Source organism: Hemitrygon akajei, chromosome 17 (assembly GCF_048418815.1).
Source record: "Hemitrygon akajei chromosome 17, sHemAka1.3, whole genome shotgun sequence".
NCBI lineage: Eukaryota > Metazoa > Chordata > Chondrichthyes > Myliobatiformes > Dasyatidae > Hemitrygon > Hemitrygon akajei.
The window spans coordinates 1269217-1290897 of record NC_133140.1 but is presented as its reverse complement, the minus strand read 5'-3'; the positions used below and the strand labels follow the sequence as shown (position 1 = coordinate 1290897).

Below are 21681 nucleotides of genomic sequence, written 5' to 3'. Positions count from 1 at the left end.
TAGGAAAGGCAGTGAAGAAACTGATAGTGAAGGGCAAAGTCCGTGCACTAGTGAAGGGACATGGGCTGAGCACAGGAGCATGTAAAAACATTCTAACTGCAGCCAAGGAGCACCAAGTTGGTGGGTGTTGTCAATAGGCCTCTAAACAGTATGGGAATCATAGGGGATGGGACTGAAGAAGAAATTAAAGATTCTTTGGCTACATGCCTGAGAAGCTGCTGCACACAAACCTTTCACTGAACCTGCACCTCACCATACCTGGGAGACAATAAACTCACCTTGACTGGGAACAGATAGCAAGGGTACTATAGTAATTTAAATATGAAATGGCCATCCAAAACAGCTTTCTCACTATTCTGCTCACAATGGAGCTGACTGCATCTACAATCCTCTGCAGCACAGGATTTTCAGAAATCCTGTCATAACATGTTAGCAAGTGGATGGTCATGCACTTTGGTACAAAAGAATAAAAGCATAGACTATTTCTAAATGGGGAGAAAATTCAAATATCCAAGGTGCAAATGGACTTGGGAGTCCTGGTGCAGGATTCCCTAAAGGTTAACTTGCAGACTGAATCAGTAGCGAGGAAGGCAAGTGCAATGTTAGCATTCAGTTCGAGAGGACTAGAATATAAAAGCCAGGTGGTGATGCTGAGGCTTTATGAGGCACTGGTGAAGCCTCACTTGGAGTATTGTGAGCAATTTTGTGCCCTTTATTTAAGGAAGGTTGTGCTGACATTGGAGTGGATTCAGAGGAGAGTCACAAGAATGATTCTGGGAATGAAAGACTGATCATATGAAGAGTGATTGATGCCTTTATTCGCTGGAATTTAGAAGAATGAGGGGTGATCTCAATGAAACCTATTGAATGTTGAAAGGCCTAGATTGAGAGAATGTTTCCAAGGTGGGGGAGTCTAGGACCAGAGGGTACAGCCCCAGAATAGAGAAACATTAATTTAGAACAGAGATGAGTAGGAATTTCTTTAGCCAGAGAATAGTGAATCTGTGGAATTCACTGCCATAGGCAGCTGTGGAGGCCAGGTCATTGGCTGCATTTAAGGTGGAGGTTGATGGGTTATTGATTAGTCAGGTTGTGAAACATTACGAGGAGAATGGGTTGAGAAGAAATGGATTAGCCATGATGAAACGGCAAAGTAAATTAGATGGGCTGAATGGCCTAATTGGGTTCCTGTGTCTAGTGGATGAACGTCCACATGATCCTCAAGATGACGCCAAGCTATGCTTTCCGTTGATGTCACAACTCAGTTTTGGCTATTTTTCTAGTGTTTGTTTTGGAATCATCAGAATGGTTTTGGGAACAGAGAGGGGCTTTAGGAACAGGATTAGAGGACAGTCCAAAGTATTACATCTTAAGAACAACAACATGGAAGTAGGACATCCTCAGACCTGTTTGGGATGTACATTTGACAGACTAGGGTGGACAAAGGGTTGGCAAGTTGTCAGCAGGTTCCAGAGTCAAAGTTTCAGGCAGGCAGGCAGAATAAGGTCAAATGTTCCCCTTGGTCTGTGAATCGTGAGGCCGGCGTACAAGGCCCAGTGTTCGGTGATCGCCAGTCCCTGTGGTCGATGCTGAGGATCAAGGCCCGAGGTTCATATTGGAAGTCCAGGCCTGTTGGCTGGAGCCCTAACTCCGTGAAGCTCTACGAGTCAACTGGATGGTCAGAAGTCCAAACATCTGCATGTTTCATCTGAACTGGGTCTTCTGGAGTCTGTCTTGGGGTTAAAGGACTGTGCATGTGCGTGGGTTCGAAGGAGGAACAGGGACTTGCTTTGCTATTAGTGTTTGGTTGCTTGTTGTCTTCTGTGTTGTTCTACCAAGCTATATTGGCAATGCCTGTGAGCTGTCCCAGTACACCCTCAGGTGTGTTGGTTGTTAATGCAAACAACACATTTCATTGAATGTTTCAATTTATGCATGATAAATAAAATTAAATCTTCAATTTTGACATGAAGTGCATGGTTTTGAGGGCAATGTATATGCAGAGACCCAAAATTGGTTGGTAGACGAGAACAGAAATAAAAATATCCTTTGAAGTGGTTGGACGAGGAAGTAAAGAACAGTGCACCAAGGTAGGTTAGTTAACAATCTTGCTGTGCAGACATGAGGGAAGAATGTCCACAACAGATTGAAATCCTTCATTGAGTTAGAAAGTGAAGAAGTTCTAACCTGAACTAGGGAGCTAAACTGGGAGGCTGCACAGATCAGTGCTTGTGTTCAGCCAGTCATAGTAAGCATCAATGCTGCAGATGAACAGAAGGAATGCCATGTTTAATGGCTGGCTACCAATAGTAAATTGGGTGGGATTGTTAACTATGAGGAGGATTTAAACAGCTTTCCTGCCAGCAAACAGATTGAGCAGGTGGGCAGAAACTTGGCAATTGCAGTTTAATGTGGATAAATGTGAAGTTATCCACACCTAGAAAATTGCGTGCAATTTTGGTCTCCTTACCTAGGAAAATATATACTTGCAGTGTATGTTCACCAGACTGACCTGTGGGAAACTGTTCCTGACCCTAAACACTAATTTGACCTCTAACTCCGCCACATTTCTGTCCCTAAACCCTAATCTGACACCTAACTTCCCTCTCTACCCCCAAAACATTCCCTACAAACTTGAACCATGTGAATATGGTACTATCCTGCTGAAAATAGGATCTGGAAACATGACTCATTGAATCAGAAGGGATAACTAATAACATTTGGGCAAAGCACCTATGGAGGATTTCTATTCTGCATTAGAGCCAAGATATTTCTAGCATGACACTACTGAATTCGAAAATGTTCCTTTTGCCAGTATTTTGATACACTTAAAACTTCAATCACATGAAAAATTACTGTTAATATTCATTTCAAAGTATTTTTGTACAGCCTTTGTATAGGAAACACACACCTTCCGCTTGAAGCTTGGCTTTCTTTTTGATTTTCATTAATGCATAGTCCTGACTGAGGGTGATAAAGTAGATGTGGCGTCGATTGTTAATTGCTTTTAGGACAGCTAGGAGGGTAGAGGTTTCGTTGTTACTGTGCTGATTCTCCAGTCCATCAAATACAAACCCTTGGCAACAGTCGTTCAGCTACAACAGAAATTGGCAAGGAAAAACAGGTTAATTGATGCTAGAAATCTTAAATAAAAGGAAAAAAAAATGTCTGAAGATAATCAGCAGGTCAGGCATCAGCTGGGGAGGGAGAAACAAGAGTCTAATTCATTAGTACCTCATTGATAATGTTATCTGTTTTTATTCCCACAAGTGATGCCTGGGCCACTGAGATTTTCCAGTACAGTCTGCTTGTGTTTCAGGAGTTAAAACATCACAATAAAGTTCACTTTAGCACTGAATTTATTTTCCTCAGAGGGACTTCATCCTCACACAACAAAAAAATGATCTGAAATGTTATGGTTCATTTATAAACATAGATGCCCATTAATGTAACAGTGAAAGTTTTCACAAGCAACCTACAAACAACCAGTAACGGGACAAGGAGAATTTCAATTAATTCATAATATTCTTCAAATTTGAGACAGGAATATAGATATCATACATGAATGCTAAATGCTAACAGATGCCAGATGATACAAATCAAATCATTTGTTAAATGTTTGGTTTAAATTAAACAGGGCCAGAGATAGGACTTTAAACAAGTAACAAGCAGAACCAATTTGCCAGAAATAACATGTCTAAAGATTATAAAAGAATATGTGAAGGTCAAATAAAGGGAAAAAATAAAGATGACTTAAAAAGCCAGTAAATAAAACATAGCAAAAGAAATGATGGTTAAAAATAGAGGGAAGAAAGTAATATGAAAAAACTAATAAATTGGGTACAACAACAACAAAAAATACACATTCAAGGTGGATAGTAGTTTACTGTATGGTAGAAATCAATCAGAGACAGCAAAGAACATGTCTGCTAGTTAATTATTGGATGTTATGACACATCCAGAAAGGATACAAATCAAAGAAACACACTGGATAGCTGTGCTAATTAGTGAAAAGTTCTAGGTAACAGAATACGAAGCAATTCCAGTTAAGAAAGAATCAGAATCTATATGGACTGAGATGAAAAGTATGAAGGGATTGATCATGATTAAGAGTGTTCTGCACAGCAGCAATAGTGGGTTAGAAAAGTTTTTGAAATGAATAAAATACAAAGAATAATAAACCTGGGAGATTTAACCTACAACTAAATAAACAAGAAAGAAAAGAAGAAGAAATGAAGCTTTACTACAGAGAAAGCTGTGCAAGTTAAAAGTGAAACATTCAAAACAAAGTAAGATATGATTGGAATTCAAATTGTAAAAGACAAATAAATTAAATTAATAATTTTGAAAGTAAAGACCATTTTGAAGGAATGAAGAAGAAAACTGATAACATTAGTAATGGAGAAGCAGAACAGTAGGATTCAGATAAAAAGATAGTCACTACATTTCAAGAGAATATACTGCATTACAGAGAACAAATGAGCCAAGAATGATACAAAAAGAACTGAAAATATTCATTAACCCAAGCTGCATAGTGGGTTTGTTAAATAGGTGTCCTGACCATTTTCTTCTTGAGACCTGGAACTACCACATTCCAGGAAAATCGAGTCACTTTCGACTCAGTAAGTAACAGTGTCTACTACAGAGGACACAACATCTTTACCTCCATCAGTGTCCATACCTGGTTGACTGATCTCAGCATGGAGGAGGGCTACAGGTAGCACGAGGTAGAATGAGGAGGGAGGAAAATTAGGCATAGTCACCATCTAGAGACCTCCCAACAGAAATCAGTCAGTTTAAGAAGTTGGATCAGGCCAGAAGTCAGCTGGGCTATCGCATAGTCATCACTCCAAGTTGTTCACTTACACATTAGGGGACAGAGAAAACTGGACAGTAATATTGCGACTCATTGGTTTATGCACGGCTCACTGAATGCAGTGTTACCATTCCATACCTGTAGCCTCTCTGTTAGGAGCTCCACTAACATGTCTTCTGGCAACGGAAAGCTTATTGGATTGGCATCTCCAATCTGGCTGGTGGTGATGCTCACAGGCTGTTGTACAACTTGCATGTTTGTGGAAATCTGGACAGAGTAGCAACATAGATCACATGCAAATGCTACAGCATTAACATTCACATATTACACATATATGTCACAAAATCTTATGGGTACACTAAGCATGCTAAATACCAGACAAATGTTCTGATGTACGAGCTCCCCATGACCACTGTGGAAAGCGTTGAGAGGAAAGTCAACGAGCCCCTGTGGCTGGTGGCAGGGAATCCTCCCAAGTTTTTCTTCAGTGGAGCTCTACATAAGATCAGGCCAGCTACAGCTGTCCTTGTCATCAGTAGTGGACAAGTTCAAGGTCACAAAGCGTACAGTTGTTAACACTGAAGGGCTCCGATGACAAGCTAATAAATCAAGTTGGAGTCACAAGAAGATCCGGCCAAAAGTGAGCCGCCAATTCAGCCATAGACCAGGCAGTGAGCTCCCTGCAAGTGAGAGACATCATCGGTAACCCATGCCTGGGACGGCAAGGCCTTGGCTCTGCATGTTTCCAATGATAGGGGAGTGCAAGGACAAGGGATAGGCGGTACATGGTCCAGGCAGAGGCAGAGAACCATGAGGATGAAAGGCAGTTATCGAATGCAGTGGAGCTAGGGTCACTGGGAGCTGGACAAAATGGGATTGTCCCAAGTGTAAGAACACTTGGGCAGAGCTTTGAAAACTGGAGCCCTTATGCATTTCTTTACCAGAAATTTCATTACCAGAGGTGGTGTAAACCACACTTCAACCAGACATCGTACTGTGGTCCACCAAAGACAAGAAAGTCATCTCGGTGGAGCCGAGAGCACGATGGGAGGAAGACTGCGAGGAGACTCACGAGAGGAAGGCCCTGAAGTACCAGTCTTTAGTCCAAGAGTGCAGTGCCAAAGGATGGCAGACATGGCTATTTTCCAAGGAGATCAACTGTAGGGGATTCCTGGCAAGGTCAGCATGGAGACTGCTGCCTGTGCTGGGCAGTGATGAAAGAGCAAGAACCAAGCAGCTCACAGGATGGGGGAGGAAGCAGAACGAGCGTCTTGCTGGATATGGAGCTGGCGAGAGGAGTTGAGCTGGAAGTCAGGAGCAGACTTGGTCACCAGTGCTGAGGGGTTGAAACACTCTATGAAGGTCGGGCACCACCTGATAACTTCTGCCCATGGCCAAAGGCTACAGTTACCTCATCAGGTAACTGAAGAGAGCACCCCAGTGTATGATGCAAGCTAGCTACAAACAATGCTCTCAATTCACCCTGTCTGCCTATTTTGCATATGCCTGCAATAACCTGGCATTGTGCGAACTCTTGCCTGGGCTTGGAGATTATAAGTAGGCCAAGGTCTATTTGTCACTTTGAGCACAAATGATGGCAACAACATTCTGGGTCTTCTAATGTTGAAAATTTGGAAAAAAAAACCTTAACCTGCTTAAATCTGAAATAGTAATAGTGTGGCCATGTTATTATCAATCGAGAGTATGCAACATACCTGCTTCAGAAATAACACACAAGATCAAAGGAGCAGAAGGCAACTCATTCTATCCCACCAATCAATGATCGTGGCTGATCTATGCTGGCACCAACTCCTCTTCTGTGCCAGTTCCCCATAGCCCTCAATTTCTTGATGTATCAAATGATTATCTATCTCCACCTTAAATATATCCATTGATCAAACTCCATCACCCCCAGCGGCAGAGAATTCCAGAGATTCACTACCCTTGGGGGAGAAGTTGTCATGATGTCTCTTTTTATTGCTAAATCTTCTTGTTTTTGACCCTCCCACTAGTGGAAATATTTCATCTACCCTTGCTAAACATTCTAATGTTTCAATTTGTTTGAATATGGTTACCCCTTATTCCTATCAACTCAAGGAATACTGATCCAAACTACCTTGTCTCTCCTGATAGGACAACTCTTACCATGACACTGCCATTTCAAAGTAAATCAGCTTCCTCAAATGCATCTACGTGACTTTGGAGCCTGGGAGAGGGCAGCTGGCAGAACATCTGCACGGATCCTGGAAAAGAGTTTCCCAGGGGGCCTGCAAAATTAACACTGGGCATCTCATGCCTTTTCCTCAGCAGGTTTACCACTGGAGTGAGAGCCTGCCTGATGAGACAGCAACATTTATACTCATCAAGTAAGGTTATATAAAGGAATGCAGGATCTGGGTCAGATCGTGTGTGGGAGATCAGGCATCTTTTTGTGAAACTTAGATGCTGCTTGAAGAGCGATCATTTAATGCCACTTTACCAGTGGCTCCTGAGAGCGATCGGCTGCTCTGCTCTCTGCTGGGTGGCTTCCTGCTCGTAGCAGTTATGGAGCCCCAGGATTTTGACCTTGCAGCAATGCCGCAATGGAGTGTAACTTGCAGGTGATCACATTGCTCCTGTTATTTTACACCACAGAAGCTGCAGACCTGGAAAATGAACTGCACTTTCCAGATGTTACAATAGTGCCAGCGCAGGAAACAAGGTATCAACGCTGGTCTCTAGGGTGACTAGCTCCTTCAGTTTGTGCTTGGACAAGTGAAGAGTTGAGCTAATTGAATCAGAATATCAACTCACTGAGGTCAGATTCAAACCCATGATTGAAGGTAATTGGGCCTCTGTGATATCATAGTTCTGGGGCCAGATTCTATGGGAAAGGGAGGAGGTGACTAAATTGTAATGATGGAGGAGGTGGGGTGGGGATGTTATCAATCACATTCAGGCATGTTGTCAGCCTGGAGAGGTACAGTAGCGCAACACTTTACAGTACTAATGACCTGGATTCAATTCCTGCCACTGTCTGAACTGAATCTCCTTGTGGCTGCATGGGTGTCCTCCCACAGTTCAAAGACATACTGGTTGCCAGGTTAATTGGTCATTGTAAATTGTCCCACGATTAGACTAGGGGTGGCTGGGCTGTGTGGCTCGAAGGGCCAGAAGGGCCTAATTCATGCAATATCTAAATAATCAATAAATAGTGTCCTCCTTCTGACTCACAGGAGGAGTGGAACAAAGCCCTTCTCACCTCTTCCATCTCACCAAGATTCCTAAGGCTGAGGATTTCCAGTTTTCATGAGTAAAAGATCTTCAGTCAGTTAATGGTAAGAATACAAGCCTCAGTACTCTACCCTTCCCGTTTGTACTCCGTCCACTCCCCCAACGTTGTTATTCTGGCCTCTACCCATTCTCTTTCCAGTCCTTATAAAGGGTCCAGCCCTCCACACATGCTGCCTGAATCGATGAGTGCAATTTGCTCAAGAGTACGAGCCTTCCTGTTAACTGTTACTACCCTATCTATGCACATCAAGCCAATCAAACAGCAAATCTATGAGTTGGGGGAGAAGGATGTTGAATATTTTTTGTCTTACCTCTTGGCCCAACCCACCTACTGTACATGGAAGCTAAATCTTTTTATAAAAGATGAATAGCTAGAATTTTTAAGCGTAACCTGAATAAACCACTGAGCTAAATTGTTATCTGTAAATTAGCCCTAAACGCAAACATCAGCTCAATAGTAATTCAGTCTGAGCACTCTGGGTCTCTTGTATGCAGAGCAAGCAGAACCCACCGAGGTTGAGAGCTCAGTTCAGCTGAAAGCTCTCATGTGAAGCTGTACAAGCCACAAGAGAACAGGCCTGACAGTAAGAATCTGAACCAAAGCAGTGAAAGCTACAGGAGTTTGAGATGCAGGTATGAGTGCGCAAACAGCACAGCCTGCACCCCCTGAGGGCCCCATTCCTGCACATCTACAGCCAGCACTCAGTGTGTTTCTGATCCCATCAGATGATTGAAGGGTCAGATCCCTTTTTAAAGCTGGAATGGCAATGCCATTTTTTATTCAAGGACAAGATATAGATGATGCACCACAGGTAGCTTTCAGTGCCCAGATCTAACCACCCTTCAACTGTTAGCAACTGCAGTTTTGACTCAATAACATTATCATGGGATTATAAACCAGTGAAGTTCAGAGTGGGTGGCAGTGTGGAGATATGACTCCACCAAAGGAGGTGTAAGGTGCTCCTTCCCTCTGCCAGCCTGCAGGTCAGTCTTGGGCAAGGTGTAGCACCTGTTTAGGCCCCCAACTGCGGTCATATGAAGTCATGGGAGCAGGTGGTGGATGGCCATATGAGCAGCCGGGGCATATCTCAAAACCTGGTTATGGTTATACCTGACCTGGTTTATATATAACCTGGTTATGTGACCACTGAGGTCAGGTAGACATCTCTGTATTGATAATGGCTGTGGTCACCTGTCTTGTAAAAACACTGTCCAGAAGAATGTACTTATGCAGAAAAAATTGCCAAGAATAATCATGGCCATGATCATCTACATCCAATAACAGGGCACATAATGAACAGATGAATTCAGATTTTCATCCATAAAAGATCTTTATGAACCTGATGGCATTTTACAATATTTTTATGGAATTCTCTGCAATTTAACCGATAAATCACTGTACTCTCTGCTCAGGTATATTTTGTTTTTATTTGGTAATTTTACTATTTTTCCTTTTTTGTATTGTTTTGCTCTAATTGTCTTCATTCTTACATAATTTATGCTTATTTCTTGTGTATGTTATGTATCAGGTCCTCTGTGCCTGTGCTACTGCTGCAAGTAAGTTTTTCATTGCAGCTGTGGATAGGACAATCAACTCAACTCTGACTTTGTCAGTTTTGACTATGAGATTGTACTGGTTAAATTCTACAAGCATGTGATGATTAAGAGAGTTCACATATTCCTAGATGTAGTTTGTGACTTCGCAGCTATATGCTCTTTCACAAGGTCTCTGTGCCAAGTGTAAAATATCGGTTTTAAGGTTAATAAAACTGATTAACTTGAAAAAAAGATCTTACCTCTGATCATCTCAAATGAGTTAGGATAAATAGCTCACAACAAAAAACAATTTGCTGGAGGAACTCAGTGAGCTGATCACTATTTACTGGGGGTGGGGAGAGGAATATTTGAAGCTTTAGCTGAAGTTGTTTTGAACACTACCTGTGAAATCATGTAGTCAGTTTGCTGTTTTGGCATAACGTGGCTTGTCCTTGAGGTGACTTGGCTGGTCTTTGTCTGGGCATTGGCTGCTGCTGATGCATGTTTGAGTTCAGAGACTGGGCTGCTGATAGGTGCTTGCTTGGTTACTGCATCAGGGTTGATGCCTCCCAGCTGTGTGGATCCTTCCTGATGTGCTGTGGAATGAGACACCACATTGAAAGCACGGTACAGAGGCTGGAAAATTCCTCAGTTACTGCACAAAGCTTGCAGGAAGATTAATACATTGTGTGATAAATTTTCATTGAATCTTCCCATTGTCCAGTTTAGTTACAACAGTTACACAGTCACAGAGTACAGGTCTCCCCCACTATCCAAAAGTAGAGCGTTCCTATGAAACCATGTGTAAGCCGAAATGTTGTAAAGCGAAGAAGCAATTACCATTCATTTACATTGGAAAAATTTTTGTGCGTTCCCAGACCCAAAAAGTAACCCGCCAAATCATACCAAATAGCACAGAAAACCTAAAATAACACAAACATATAGTAAAAGTAGGAATATGATAAATACATAGCCTATATGAAGTAGAAATAACATATGTGCACTGTAGTTTCATTTATCAGAATCAGGAAGATTTAGCCAAAACCAATTTGTAGAAAAATATCGGCACGTACACGCATGTGTACACACCTGCCCGCGGAAGGCTTCATGGTCATGGTAGTCTTTCTCAGGGTAAACACAAGTTCAAAGCGGGCGTCTTTTTCGTAAAAGCAAAAATCCTCTTCGGATTTCTTTCGGTTAGCGAAAACAGGTACTAATGTAAGTCTTTCGTAAAAGCGAAGTGGCGTAAAGTGAAATTTTGTAAAGTGGGGGACACCTGCACATTCACTAATCCTACAATCACACCAATTTATTTTATTAATTATAGCATTATGCAGCACAGAAACAAGCCCTGCAGCCCAATTCAGCACAACTAAGCTAATCCCACTTGTCTGCATTTTGCCATATCTGCCTAAACCTTTCCCATTCATGTACCTGTCCAAATATTTAAACATTGTAATTGTATTCACTTCTACCATCTCATTTAGAAGCTCGTTCATATATCCTCTGTCCTATATGTGAAAAATTTACCTCTCAGATCTCCTCTAAACCTTCCCTTTCTCATCTTAAAACTATGCCCTCTAGTTTTGGATAAATATGTCCTGGGGAAAAAGGCTATCTCTGCCATCTATACCTCTCGTGATTGTGTAAGCCTCTGTAATGTCACCTTCAGTGTTTTTCAGAAATCAAACCATGAACTCTGGACACTGCTGAAGTTGCCAGCTAATGAAGATCTTCTACAGGGGGGCTGTAACCATTTCTCTTTGATATTTAATGCCATTCCCATAGCTGACACCCCATCATTATTATCCCGGTGTATAGTATTGACTAAACACAGTCAGATTAACCACAAAGCACTATGCCTATAAAAGGGTGAAGCTGGACAGTCTGAGTGGGGCTACCCAAAGTCTTTTCACTATTAAGACAAGCCCTTAAATAGTAAAGGTAAATATGGATATCAGAACTATAATCATTATTCAGAAAGCCCATAGTGGAGAGAGAGAAGCTGTTTCTGAATTGCTGAAGGTGAGTCTTCAGGTTCCTGTACCTCCTGCCCAATAGTAGTAATAAGGAAAGAGCGCATCCCGGATGATGAGAGTCCCTAATGAGGGATGCCGCCTGCCTGAGGCACCGCCTCAGTGATGGGCAGGGTTTTCCCATAATGGAGTTGGCGAGTCTACAGTCTTTTGTGATCCCGTACACTGGAGCCTCTAGATGCCAGCAGTCAGAATACTCTCCGTTGGCATACCTCCTAGATCCTCCAGGTTATTGACACCTAGGTGAAGCTGCTCAGCCTTTTCACCATGTCAATGAAGACTACTGTGTCTTCTCCCAACTTCCCCTTCCTGAAGTTCACAATTAATTCCTTGGTCTTGCTGACAAGAAGTGCAAGGTTGCTGTTGCAACAACAAAGCCACATGCCATCTTACTCTGGTACAACGCTTCGTCATTGTTTGAGATTCTATCAACAACTGTAATGTCATTTGTGAACTTATAGATGTGTATGGGCTGTGCTTAGCCACACAGTTATGATTGTAGAGATTTGGACCCAGTGAGACTAAATGAGATTAGTATAGATGGACAAAATGGTCAGTGAGGAGGTTGAGGGTCTGTTTCTGTGCTGTCCAACTCTGTCACCCTACAATAGGGCTTAAATCAGCAGTATGATTTTAAAAAATGCCCCTCATCTGTACGAACAGAGGCCATAAACAAAGCACTCCCTTTGATTTGTATCTCGTCCACCAGACTGAACAATTACTCCCTTCAGCAACGGCTGAGGTTTACATTCATGTCTACTTTGGCAACCACTACTAATTCAGAACCACTGTACCAAGGACATGGCCGCAGGCATGTGGAAACATTACAGCTTGCCACTTATTTCTCTTTAGGTTATACACCAATCCTAGTAGTCACTGGGTCTAAGATATAGGTCTAAAGCCTTCATTGACCCTAGCTCTTGATCATTGTCCCTAGCTCTATGATAGTACGAGAGCACCTTCACCATCACCTTTACAAGGGCAATTAGGAAAGGGCAATAAATGTCAAGAAATGCAGACCTGGAGAAAATCACCAGCCCTAAACAATTTCCTTTAAACAACATATTGATCAGTCATCAGTAATTTGGGGATGAAACAAACAAGTCAAAAGTTATCCAAATGGATGACAAAGATTCAGTTTGGAATGGAGAAAGAGAAGTCCATGGGGATCTTATACAGGCAAGGCGTGGCCATGGATGAATGTGCAGAAATTTCAGTAAATGTGCTCAGCCTGAACTGGCTGAGGGAGATTAGATGCTACTATGAGACTCTTGAGAAAATGATCAAAATAAAGATGTTGAAATTATCATATGCATTACCCTCTTCATTCTCCTTTAGCATCTGCTCCAAAGTAGCTTTGGCACATAATTCCTGAGCCTGCAAAGCTACTGATGAGGTGCCACTTGAAACTGCTTCCTGTACAATGGAGTCTACGGTTAAATAGGCAGCTTGATAATGGTTTGCAAGGAAGATGGCAGTTGTTGTTTTTCCTGTATAAAACATGAAACAGAACATCATGCAACATCACAGATAGGAAAAGAAGTGGTCTCAGATTAAACATGTATGTTATAAATCCCTATATCAAATTCGTAGAAGTTGTGTGAGGAAGGCACTGAATCCACTGGGATGCCAAGCTCTCAGCACTCAGTCTCCGCCAATATTCATAAACTGATGAAAAGTGAAGCAATTGCAATTCGTCTTACTGCCTCAAGATGAGGGAGGAGAAGTTTCAGCCAATGTAGCTGCTTCTGATTGCTATCCAAAAACTTCAGCTGGAAACTGTCAGTGGACATTGTTATTTCTTGGTGAGATTATTTGTTATCACGGAGCTAGCTTTGGACAATAGACAAAAGACAATAGGTGCAGGAGTAGGCCATTTGGCCCTTCTAGCCAGCACTCAGAGGTTTGACAGTCCCATGAAAACCAACCACATGCAAAAGGGATGTACAAGGGACACCCAACAGGTTCTGTCCTCTTAGTAACACCCAGTCATATTGAGCAGAAATATCTGTTTTGCAGAACACTGAAACACTTGATTGTGGTATAAAGGGCTAAAAATATGTTTCAGAGAGGACAGAGGCGGGCTCATGTGGGAGGTGTACTCTGGATCTCTAGGGTGATGTGACATATAGTGCACAGTGTTTTGGGTACTGTGGATGTGATCTGGGCCAAGCTGTGTGAGAAAAGCTCCATTTCCCAGCTGAATGTTGGGGAGCAGCTTTGGCTTGGAGAGGTAGCTGGGCAATGGCAGCCCGCACGATCCCCCTCAGATAATGATTGTACCGGTGGAAGTGGGCAGCCAGGAAAAAGACCCAGGTTCCAACACCCCATCTCAATGCCATAGTCTGTTCCTGATCGACAGTAACTCATTGATAGGGCTCACTGAGGAAGGCCTGGACTCTTCATTTAAAGTCTTTTCAACATACAAGGCCGAAGACGATTTTCCATGGCATGTACAGTATTATTACAAGAATATTTTCACATCATCATAAACATTTCTTTCCCTAGGCAGTTAATCTGATCGACCATTCTAGTTAGCCCCCACCCCACACCCCCTTTTATCTAATACCTCCGTCACTGCACTCCATTGTAAACACTTTAGACCACTTTTTTATAATGTTGTTTACATTGTAAATACATTATATTTATGTATTATGTACATTTATTCCATATCTGTACTTTAATCTCCAAGCTTAAATTTTATATAATTCTTTATTCCTATAATTGTTGAATGTTGTTTTTCATTACATGAAGCACCAACACACCACAGCAAATTCCTAATACATGTACTATAAATGTATATGGTGGAAAAAGTTCATCCTTGATCCTTGCTATAGCAACATTTTTTTTTCCAAGATGGCGGCGCGACACAGCTTGCAGCGGTCACTCCGGAGCTGATTATCTGTTATTTGTGAAGTGGGGGGCCATGCACAATCATAATCGATTGAAAACAGACGTGGGAGCACGGAGGAACATCGGGAAATCTCCAGGAAGACCTTCTTCGTTGCTGCTGCTGCTGTGAGGTCCGGGACTCTGCTGGGAAGAACAGGCCCCCAGTCCGTGGGGTCGCGCTGCCGATGGCCTTGGCGGGGCTGTCTTAATACGCTCGGCAGAGGATGGTGCTCGGAGAAGCTGTGCCAGAGGGGCTGGTCGTCGGCTCGGAGGTTCGACAGACTCGGAGTCCGCTGCGGTCAGGTCGCTTTTGGTGTGTGCTGCGTCTGCGAGGCTGGGTTCAACGGAGCTTTTGTTGTGTGCTGCATCTGCGAGGCTGAGTTGGGCAGCGCCGTGGAAGTCCATAGCGGGGGTATTCCCTTCTGCCGACAGCGTGGGATGGCGAGTCTGTTGGGACCCTGGGGACTTGTGGAAACTGTGTGGTGATTTCTTTTGAACTTATAGTCCTTTAACATCTTTGGACTATTTTTACTGTGCCCATAATCTGTTTTTTTTATCAATTATGCTATTGTTTACACTGTTGTAACTATATATTGTAACTATGCGGTTTTGTGCAGGTTGTGTAGCTTTAGTTTTTGGTCTTGTTTGTCTGGTGGATTTGGAGCTCCTTTCCGGGGAATGCGCTAAGACGGTAGCGCGATATTAATACGCAGCAGCCTCTCTGGACTCTGGACTGGGGATTGTGAAATGTTATGTGGATTTTTTTAGTGTAGTCTGTTTTGTCATATGCTTTTGTGATATCATTCTGGAGGAACGTTGTCTCATTTTTTAACTGCATTGCATTTGTGGTTTCTAAATGACAATAATCTGAATCTGAATGCGAATCTGATCTTGGGACACTGGCTGTGAAACCATTGATATCACTGTTGCTTATACAGAGGCATCCTGTGACTAAGTCACAATAATTCAATGTTTCCAAACTTCAGTTACTGTCATGTTTATCTGAACCTCTATCACCTTTCCCTATTTACAAGTCATACCTGAGCAAGGAGTTCCATGTACAATGAAGGCAATGCCTCTACAGTTCCGGGCAGCACATGCCTCAGGAGACAAGTCCAGTCCAAGGTATCTGCCAAGAGCCATGGATACAGGGGTGGCTTCCAGTTCTCCAACACCAACACTAATAGTAGGTTCTGACTTCTCACCTGCAATACACACATAAACTTTTACTAATTAATTTCTTCATCTTCATTTCTTCCTTAGATCTACATGAAACTCTTTTATGAGAAATACAAGTAGATCTTGCCCACTGACTTTGACATAATACTATTCCTTTCCTACTTCTAATTAACAGAAGGGAAAGAGTTGGTAAAAGTTAAATTCATTAATTCTCAAGGAAGACCACAGAGATCACAGGGTAAGATTAACAAATCCTCCCAATACTGGGTAAACACCAGGAAATTCAAACAACAACGCACACAAAATGCTGGTGGAACACAGCAGGCCAGGCAGCATCTATAGGGAGAAGCGCTGTTGACGTTTCGGGCCAAGACCCTTCATCAGGACTAACCGAAAGGAAAGATAGTAAGAGATTTGAAAGTAATGGGGGGAGGGGGAAATGCAAAATGATAGGAGAAGATTGGAGGGGGTGGGATGAAGCTAAGAGCTAGAAAGGTGATTGGCGAAAGTGATACAGAGCTGGAGAAGGGAAAGGATCATGGGACGGGAGGCCTCAGGAGAAAGAAAGGGGGGGGGGAGCACCAGAGGGAGATGGAGAACAGGCAAACAACTAAATATGTCAGGGATGGGGTAAGAAGGGGAGGAGGGGCATTAACGGAAGTTAGAGAAGTCAATGTTCATGCCTTCAGGTTGGAGGCTACCCAGCCAGTATAGATAGATAGATAGATAGATAGATAGATAGATACTTTATTCATCCCCATGGGGAAATTCAACATTTTTTCCAATGTCCCATACACTTATTGTAGCAAAACTAATTACATACAATACTTAACTCAGTAAAAATATGATATGCATCTAAAATCACCCTCTCAAAAAGCATTAATAATAGCTTTTAAAAAGTTCTTAAGTAGTTTACTTAAATACATTGAGTCCTAACCCCGGCACTTTAACATATCTTACTCCTGGCGGTTGAATTGTAAAGCCGAATGGCATTGGGGAGTATTGATCTCTTCATCCTGTCTGAGGAGCATTGCATCGATAGCAACCTGTCGCTGAAACTGCTTCTCTGTCTCTGGATGGTGCTATGTAGAGGATGTTCAGGGTTTTCCATAATTGACCGTAGCCTACTCAGCGCCCTTCGCTCTGCTACCGATGTTATACTCTCCAGTACTTTGCCCACGACAGAGCCCGCCTTTCTTACCAGCTTATTATGACGTGAGGCGTCCCTCTTCTTAATGCTGCCTCCCCAACACGCCACCACAAAGAAGAGGGCGCTCTCCACAACTGACCTATAGAACATATATAAGGTGTTGTTCCTCCAACCTGAGTTTGGATTCATTTTGACAGTAGAGGAGGCCATGGATAGACATATCAGAATGGGAACTTGAATGGGATAACATTGACTTCTCTAACTTCCGTTAATGCCCCTCCTCCCTTTCTTACCCCATCCCTGACATATTTAGTTGTTTGCCTGTTCTCCATCTCCCTCTGGTGCTCCCCCCCCTTTCTTTCTCCTGAGGCCTCCCGTCCCATGATCCTTTCCCTTCTCCAGCTCTGTATCACTTTCGCCAATCACCTTTCTAGCTCTTAGCTTCATCCCACCCCTTCCAATCTTCTCCTATCATTTTGCATTTCCCCCTCCCCCCACTACTTTCAAATCTCTTACTATCTTTCCTTTCGGTTAGTCCTGATGAAGGGTCTCGGCCCGAAACGTCGACAGCGCTTCTCCCTATAGATGCTGCCTAGCCTGCTGTGTTCTACCAGCATTTTGTGTGTGTTGTTGTTCTCCCAATACTGAGTTTTCTGATGATGAAATGAATACCCTGAGTGAAAGTGTGAAGAAAAGGAAGTACACTGTGCCCAGGGGTCAAGAGGACTATCAACTCTTTCTGAATGACCAGAACCAAATAGACAAGGAGATGAATGCTATGTCTTGATGTAAGGGACCTGGAGTAGTGTTGTAAAAAGTTTATAATCCTCATGTGCTATCAGAGTCAATGACACAATATACTATACTGTATGTTCTGGTTCACAATGCTTCCCTCCGAGGGGCTGCTGGTTCAAGTGCTGCCCTCGGAGGAATTGTGGGGTCCTGATGCTCTCTGAGATGTTATCAACATTCTAAGATTTATGGATTAGACTGTAGTTCATATTCACCTCTTTCAGTTCTACGTTTTTCTCATGTTCTTGTGCTTTCTTTCTTGTTGCCAAATGGTGGGCTGTGGGTTTGGGTGACCTGTTAGTTCTTGTGCGAGGGAGGGGTTGGAGGTAACTGATGTCTTTCTTTCAATACTTCTATGGTTTTCTGTATTTTTATGGCTAAATCCAGAGTTGTATTTTGCATACATTGATAATAGAATGTATCATTGAACCTTTATGTCGCAAAAACTGCCTAAATAGAACTGTTCTATCATCACAACCTATCAAGGACTAATCAATAAGCAAGAGTCCTATTCAACAACTATTGCTTCACCACTGTTATTAGTAGAGCTGGAAGCTTCACAACAATATCTTACAATGTGCATACACTGCCTGCTATATCATTGTCTCTTCAGCTTTTTTGCTGACTATCTGTTTGGCAGTAGGAAAGACAGATGACTCCTGGTTGCTTGCTATGATTGCACAGAATGAAGTTTTGCCATATTTGCTTATTTTTCAAAATCTGGGCATTATTGTAAAGTTAATGTTTATTGTCGCTCCCTACATATCCTTGAGGAGATAGGAATGGTCTCCAACTTAAAATGCTGCAGTCTTTGGAGTGAAGGTGCTTCCGCAGAGTTTTTCGGGTGGAAGACCCAGGATTAGTGAAAGACTGGTGATATATTTCCAAATCAGTACAGTGTGAAACTTGGAGGAGAGTTCAAGTTGGAAATGGTTTATCATTGTCAAATAGAAACATAGAAAACCTACAGCACAATACAGGCCCTTTGGCCCACAAAGTTGTGCCAAACACGTCCCTATCTCAGAAATTACTAGGCTTACCTATAGCCCTCTATTTTACTAAGCTCCATGTACCTATCCAAAAGTCTCTTAAAAGACCCTATCGTATCCGCTTCTACCACCATTGCCGGCAGCCCATTCCACGCACTCACCACTCTCTGAATAAAAAACTTAACTCTGGCATCTCCTCTGTACCTGCTCCCCAGCACCTTAAACCTGTGTCCTCTTGTGGCAACCATTTCAGCCCTGGGAAAAAGCCTCTGACTATCCACACGATCAATGCCTCTCATCATCTTGTACACCTCTATCAGGTCACCTCTCATCCTCCGTCACTCCAAGGGGAAAAGGCTGAGTTCACTCAATCTATTCTCATAAGGCATGCTCCCCAATCCAGGCAACATCCTTGTAAATCTCCTCTGCACCCTTTCTATGGCTTCCACATCCTTCCTGTAGTGAGGCAACCAGAACTGAGCACAGTACTCCAAGTGGGGTCTGACCAGGCTCCTATATAGCTGCAACATTACCTCTCGGCTCCTAAATTCAATTCCACGATTGATGAAGGTCAATGCACCATACGCCTTCTTAACTACAGAGCCAACCTGTGCAGCTGCTTTGAGTGTCCTAAGGACTTGGACCCCAAGATCCCTCTGATCCTCCACACTGCCAAGAGTCTTACTATTAATACTATATTCTGCCATCATATCTGAACTACCAAAATGAACCACTTCACAATTATCTGGGTTGAACTCCATCTGCAACTTCTCAGCCCAATTTTGTATCCTATCAATGTCCTGCTGTAACCTCTGACAGCCCTCCACACTATCCACAACACCTCCAACCTTTGTGTCATCAGCAAACTTACTAATCCATCCCTCCACTTGCTCATCCAGGTCATTTATAAAAATCATGAAGAGTAAGGGTCCCAGAACAGATCCCTGAGGCACTCTATTGGTCACCGACCTCCATGCATAATATCACCTGTCTACAACCACTCTTTGCCTTCTGTGGGCAAGCTAGTTCTGGATCCACGAAGAAATGTCCCCTTGCATCCCATGCCTTCTTACTTTCTCAATAAGCCATGCATGGGGTACCTTATCAAATGCCTTGCTGAAATCCATATTTACTACATCTACTGCTCTTCCTTCATCAATGTGTTTAGTCACATCCTCAAAAAATTGAATCAGGCTCATAAGGAACGACTTGCCTTTGACAAAGCAATAGTACTATTCCTAATCATATTATGCCTCTCCAAATGTTCATAAATCCTGCCTCTCAGGATCTTCTCCATCAACTTACCAACCACTGAGGTAAGACACACTGGTCTATAATTTCCTGGGCTATCTCTACTCCATTTCTTGAATAAAGGAACAACATCCGTTACCCTCTAATCCTCGGGAACTTCTCCCGTCCCCATTGATGATGCAAAGATCATCGCCAGAGGCACAGCAATCTCCTCCCTCGCCTCCCACAGTAGCCTGGGGTACATCTCATCCAGTCCCAGCGACTTATCCAACTTGATGCTTTCCAAAAGCTCCAGCTCATCCTTTTTCTTAATATCTATATACTCAAGCTTTTCAGTCCACTGCAAGTCAGCACTACAATTGCTAAGTGCCTTTTCCACAGTGAATACTGAAGTATTCATTAAGTACCTCAGCTATCTTCTCTAGTTCCATACACACTTTTCCACTATCACACTTGATTGCTCCTATTCTTTCATGTCTTATCCTCTTGCTCTTCACATACTTGTAGATTGCCTTGGGGTTTTCCTTAATTCTGCCCATCAAGGCCCTCTCATGGCCCCTTCTGGCTCTCCTAATTTCCTTCTTAAGCTCCTTCCTGTTAGCCTTATAATCTTCTAGATCTCTAATATTACCTAGCTCTCTGAACCTTTTGTAAGCTTTTCTTCTTGACTAGATTTATTACAGCCTTTGTACACCACAGTTCCTGTACCCTATCATAGCTTCCCTGACTCACTGGAACGTACCTATATAGAGCTCTACACAAATATCTCCTGAATATTTGCCACATTTCTTCCATACTTTTCCCTGAGAACATCTGTTTCCAATTTAAGCCTCCAATTTCCTGCTTGATAGCCTCATAATTCCCCTTACTCCAATTAAACGCTTTTCTAACTTGTCTGTTCCTATCTCTCTCCAATGCTATTGTAAAGGAGATAGAATTATGATCACTATCTTCAAAATGCTCTCCCACTGTGAGATCTGACACCTGACCAGGCTCATTTCCCACTACCAAATCAAGTACAGCCTCTTCTCTTGTAGGTTTATCTACATACTGTGTCAAGAAACCTTCCTGAACACACCTAACAAACTCCACCCCATCAAAACCCCTTGCTCTTGGGAGATGCCAATCGATATTTGGGAAATTAAAATCTCCCATCACAACAACTCTGTTATTATTACACCTTTCCAGGATCTGTACTGAGATACAGTGAAAAGCTTTGTATGCCATCCAGGTAAATCATTCCACACACAATTACAATAAGATGCTAAGATAGCAAGCACTGCAGAATATAATGTACAGTTAAACTACCATGCACATAGACAAATGAAGTATAAGGGCCACAGAGAGGTAGATTGGAAGATCAAGACTTCATCTTTTAGCATATGAATGTTCTGTTCAAAAGTCTAATAACAGCAGGGTAGAAGCTGTCCTTGATTCTGATTTCCTATCTTCCTCCTAAGGGGTGAGTAGAGAATGACCAGGGTGGGAGTTCAGAGTTCAGGTGGTGGGTGATCTGCTAACCATACCTTTTCTAGTGGTAATACTCAGGATTTACAATTGGAGTGGGCAGTGTGAGTAACTGTACCTCATTTGGAAGACGATCCATGCACCACCAGTGGAGGGAATAACTGTTCTGTGTACTTCTGGAGGTGAGAGTCAAGCAGGCTGCTTTATTCTGGATGATGTGGATCAAGACAGGCAAAGGGTGTTGCTTCAGATATTGGGTGGAGGAACTAAGCAGTTCAGACTCTGTGCTGGCAAAGTGTT

At 42.7% G+C, this 21681-nt stretch overlaps 1 protein-coding gene across 1 annotated transcript in view; it reads right to left on the bottom strand.

Annotated features, from left to right (window-relative positions):
• The window catches only part of LOC140740438 (hydrocephalus-inducing protein-like), a 579330-nt gene that overhangs the window by 343537 nt on the left and 214112 nt on the right, over positions 1–21681 (bottom strand). Inside the window, exons 23-27 of the mRNA XM_073069569.1 lie at positions 15594–15758; positions 12981–13151; positions 10028–10221; positions 4955–5083; positions 2912–3095 (exon numbers count right to left, since the gene is read on the bottom strand). Of these exons, the coding sequence (XP_072925670.1) occupies positions 2912–3095; positions 4955–5083; positions 10028–10221; positions 12981–13151; positions 15594–15758 (843 nt within the window). The remainder of the gene's footprint in view (positions 1–2911; positions 3096–4954; positions 5084–10027; positions 10222–12980; positions 13152–15593; positions 15759–21681) is intronic.